This window comes from Sardina pilchardus, chromosome 11, assembly GCF_963854185.1.
Source record: "Sardina pilchardus chromosome 11, fSarPil1.1, whole genome shotgun sequence".
NCBI classification, from domain to species: Eukaryota; Metazoa; Chordata; class Actinopteri; order Clupeiformes; family Clupeidae; genus Sardina; species Sardina pilchardus.
The window spans coordinates 29,980,504-29,985,503 of NC_085004.1; the positions used below are offsets into that span (position 1 = coordinate 29,980,504).

The 5,000-nt window shown below is 50.4% G+C and overlaps 1 protein-coding gene across 11 annotated transcripts in view; it reads left to right on the plus strand.

Moving 5' to 3' along the window:
• The window catches only part of sox6 (SRY-box transcription factor 6), a 176,537-nt gene that overhangs the window by 65,475 nt on the left and 106,062 nt on the right, over positions 1-5,000 (plus strand). For all 11 annotated transcript variants that reach the window (XM_062548505.1, XM_062548506.1, XM_062548508.1 and 8 more), the window contains one exon: positions 1,077-1,290. In XM_062548505.1, the coding sequence (XP_062404489.1) occupies positions 1,077-1,290 (214 nt within the window). The remainder of the gene's footprint in view (positions 1-1,076; positions 1,291-5,000) is intronic.

Genomic DNA, 5,000 nt, shown 5'->3' on the forward strand with positions numbered 1-5,000 from the left:
TCTCCCTGCCCCTGCTTGCCTCGCGCTCTCTCTCTCTCTCTCTCTCTCTCTCTCTCTCGCTCTCTCTCTCTCTCTCTCTCTCTCTCTCTCTCTCTCTCTCTCTCTCTCGCTCGTTTGGCCCGGGTAATGGATGAAGCTCTGTGCCTCCTGTGTCTCTGTCAGGCAGGAGGGCCCGGCAGATATACGAGCATGAGAACGGCGTACTCATTTCTCTCATGACAAGCAGATTCAAGTAGACGCTGCCCCTTTGACACCGGAGTTACCTGTGCGGTTACGACGCAGCGTATATCTCTGGGATTGGCTTCTGAGGCGAGGGGGTGGGGAGGGAGGGGGGGTAGAGAAAGTACTCACACATACACATGCACAGGCATGTACACACTTGCGCACATGCACGCACACATGCATACACACACACACACACACACACACACACACACACACACACACTCACACCACACACACACACACACACACACACACACACACACACACACACACAGGCAGCTCTCTAGACAGCGGTGGCGTTAAACACTAAACCACACACACAGGTGGGACTGAAAAACAACAGCGGCCCGAGACAGGGCGCAGATTTATGAGGGCCCGCGGGGCTCTCCTCAAGAGGAGGCATCCTCGCGCTCAGCAATGAACAAATTACACAGCACTCCACACACTTTGTTGAAATTACAATGGCGAGACTCTCAATTGTGCGGCTGTCAAAGAGAGTGGGAGACCACTGGGCGTCTTTGTTGTCGAAGGCGCTCACCTTACGGCACTGTACGCCTACTGTAACTCTCTCTCCGTAAGAGACTCTTGCACGTTCCAAAGACGCGCGCTCCAAGCAAAACATGGCTTCTCAATCACCATGTAACACCATCTTACATCTGTTCAAATAAGTGTGACTTTGAATCGGATGATTTCATAATTCATGATTTTAGACTTCAACAGAGCATGTCAGAAGATTGTAGTGAATGAGGGTGGAAAAAGTTAACTCAAACAATTCTTCCATATTTTCTTTCCCTCCCTCTCCCTCCCCCCCCCCACCCGTACCCCACTTTCTCTGTTCTGCTCTCCTCCAGGAATCTGACAGCAATAAAGTATGTTCCCTGTACTCCTCCTTCCGGAATAACTCTACCTCTCCGCACAAGCCTGAAGAGGGGGCCCGGGAGCGCGGTGACCTGCTGAGCAGCTCGGCGTTCGGGACGCCAGAGCGACGCAAAGGAAGTCTGGCCGACGTGGTGGACACACTCAAGCAGAAGAAACTGGAGGAGATGACAAAGACAGAGCAGGACGGTATGAGATTCCAATCCAGCGCTGAGCCCTGGCTCCGTGCGTGTGTTTGTTGTGTGTGTGTGTGTGTGTGTGTGTGTGTGTGCGTGCGTGCGTGTGTGTGTGTGTGTGTCTTGGCGTGAGTGTATGTCGGTGTAAGTGTGCCTGTTTATATATGATTGTGTGCCTATATATGCATATGAGTGTGTGTGTATTTGTGTGTGTGTTTGTGTGTGTGTGTGTGAGAGAGAGAGAGAGAGAGAGAGAGAGAGAGAGAGAGAGAGAGAGAGAGAGAGAGCAGGTACGTCTCAGTGGATTCATAAACATATTTGTGCGCTCCCTCATGTGTAGCGTACATGTGTAGCCGTATTCTACTCTGTATGTAAGCCGTACGCTATACTTGAACAAGAGCCCTGGACTTGTCGACCCTTCACACACCAGTGGAATGACATGCTCACACACACACACAGACACGCACGCACACACAAACATGCACACACTCATTTACACGCACACACACACTCACCCACTCGCAGACACACTCACAAGCACACACACCCACACACACACACACACACACACATATTCATGCAGCAGGCCTATAGCAGAGGCCCTGGGCAGACTGACGTGGCTGTGTTTCCAGTTTGTTCTGAACTGCATCCAGTGTGACAAAGAGTGGGTGGCACTCCACCTCAGCTTAAGTGTGGTCTCTGGACACTGCCAAGCCAAACTCCCAGGCCATAAAACACACGCCACCGACCCTATGCCAGGAACATTACCTTTTTATTCTTCAACACAGGCTACAGTATTCATCACACACACACACACACACACACACACGCAAAAAAAAGAGAGAAAAGTCAGCTTGCTAGCCAGCCAGCCAGCAACCAGCCACCAAGCAAAATAAGGCCAAAACTTACTTTTTGGCCACTTCTTCTGGGTGTCTGGAGCTTCCCTTAATACCGTTGACAAATCTATTAAAGAAAAATGAAGAGGGGGGGGAAACCGGGGGGAAAATATGCAGATTTCGCCTCGTATTGCTCGACCAACCATAAACTATGGCTGGTGGTCATTTAGTGCGTGTCCAAAGAGAAATTCCTGACTTATGCAGATGTCCACCGTTAAATTGAAGATATTATTTTTGTGGGGAGGATAAATGGAGTTATGTGCCAGTACATAAAGGCTATGCAGTCATTCTCTGGTGCAGAAAGAACCTTTACAAGCTTTCCCCCTCCCTCTTCTCACACACACACACACACACCACCACCACCACCACCTCCTCCTCCTCCTCCTCCCCTAACACAACACCCTCCATCCCCACCTTTTTCCTCGGCTCTGTACCCTCCACCCGCCCATCCAGCGAGTGCCACGAGGACGACAGCAAAAAACAAATATTTAAAAGGGCCGCCGCAGTACTTCCTCCGTTCTTAATTAGCGCCGCTGAAGGAGCGCATGCAGCAGGACGCGTAGCCTAGCCTAGCGTAGCGTGGCGCTTCTGTTCGACTCCGCTGCGTTCTGCTCTGGCGGTGTGCCTCCCCAGGGGCCGTGGTGTGTCGTTAAGCATCTGGGGAGCTCTTAGCTTAAGCACTTCATCAGAGGAATAAATTAGGACCTTAATTTCGCCTAAAAATATATATTTTTTTGTCTCCAATGTTTTTTTTTCCCCTCTATTCCGCTTCTCTTCCTTTGGTTTGCATATGAATTACTAGAGGTTGGCTGCTGGTGGCCTTTAATACGATTTCCCTTGTGGGTCTAGCAACATTGTATATATTTCTATTCTCAAAGGAAAAATAAACAAAAATCATTCTCAGGAATTTTATATATAAAAAAAATAATAATAATTTACACAAGGTTAATACATGTTTTATTATGATTTGCTTGATTTGTTAACAGTCGCTCAGACAGTAGTCGAACAAATGGTTGAAAATCAGCTGTTATAATAAGGTTACACCAAACAAGCTTTTGATCAAGAAAACTAATGTATCTGCTCAATGCTTCATTTTCAAGTAGCAGCATTCCTGACATTTTGTACTTTCATAATTGTACCAAGGTCATTTTTATACAATGATTGCCTCGCTCACCAGTAGCACAGAGGTCTCTCGTCTCTTCTCTCTTGTCCTCTCCCCTCCTCACCTCACCTCTCCTCGTTCACTCCCCTCCCCTCCTCCGCTCCTCCTCTCCTCTCCCTGGACTCTGCTCCTCACCACTCCACTCCACTCCTCTCCTCTCCTCTCCTCTGCTCCTCACCACTCCAGCCCTCTGCTCTCCTCTGCTCTCCTCTGCTCTCCTCTCTGGCCTGTGTCTGTGTGCTGGAGGCCTTATGCTAATGGGGCCCAGCTGGTGAGGGCGGTTGTTGCAGTAATTTAAATGGTCAAGTGCAGCTTGTAATCCTGGGCCGTATGTTGGCGCGGGGAGGAGAGGGTGCTCCAGCGGCCCGTACAGCTGTTTTAATCTTCCCTTAATAATAGAGATGCCGCTCGGCTCATGCCCTCGCACATCACAGCACGGCACACACACACAAACACACACACACACACACACGCATGCACTCACACACACACACCACCCAAATCAACTCCCTTGTTGGGGGAAATTAGTTTCATGGGAGACTAGCACAGTACAGGGCAGGGATGAAAACAAGAGGCCACTACAGCTTCAGACAGTGGCAACTGTGAGCCACAGCTTCTGAGGCGCCCACTGGTCGTCCTCTCCGTGTCAGTGAAGTCTCGGGCCGCTGTTCTGTCGGACACTTGTTTATCTTCCCCCCCCCCCGATCAGTCATCATTGTTTCTGTGTCCCTTTCTTGTGTTGTGTATTTTAGCCCGGGCTAACCAATGTGTGTGAACTTTAAAACATCCGGATTAACCCATTACTCAAATCCGAGAGCATTTGAGAGCCATGTGTTGCTTTAACGACGTGGCTAATGTGAAACAAAGCTCGCCGGGGCTAAAAATATCACTTATCTAAGCGCGATATTAAGGGAACAACTGGAGCTACTAATCCCTCATGCTCCTCTCCTCTCTTCTCTTCTCCTCTCCTCTCCTCTCTTCTCCTCTGTCTTGGATCAGTGTTTGTCTTCAGAGCTCAGTCTTGCCATCTGCTTGCGCCATTCTAAGTGCCCCCGAGCTCGAGACATTCTTCTGGTGACAATTACAAGGGTGTACAATTGTCGTGTTGCTAAATAAAACAATGTTTCCAGACGGGGCTCACAGCACGGATTCTTATCTCACCAGTATCAGCTTTCACTCCCTGGGTGTAATGGTCTCGAGGAATGGACTGGTGGTCTAACCCCCGCGGCTGTAGGGAAGAGGAGCCTTTTTCTGGACGGGACGGTCAGTGTCATCGGGTCTTAGTTAGGCTGAGGATATAGGTTAGGCTGAGGGGCTATATTGGGCCCCTGGGGGGGGGGCTAAGAGCGGCCCCAGTGGACGAGGGCTCCTCGAGGCTCCTCGTCACGACCCCCATCTCCTCCGTTCTCCCCGGCGATGCGGTTAATTAAATGTGTATCGCTGGCGCGGGTTCGCTGCTCTCAAATTGAATAAAAGCCTATTAGGGGTGGACGGGCGAGTTAGCTTAACTGGACTGCCGTCGTCCTGCTCTCCGCCTGAACCCAGTAGCTGACCACCTCCACCTCCCCACCCCCCTCCACCCACCACTACCACACACACACACACACACACACACACTTACATTCGTCCCTCTCCACCTAACCACCGCCCCCCCACACATACACA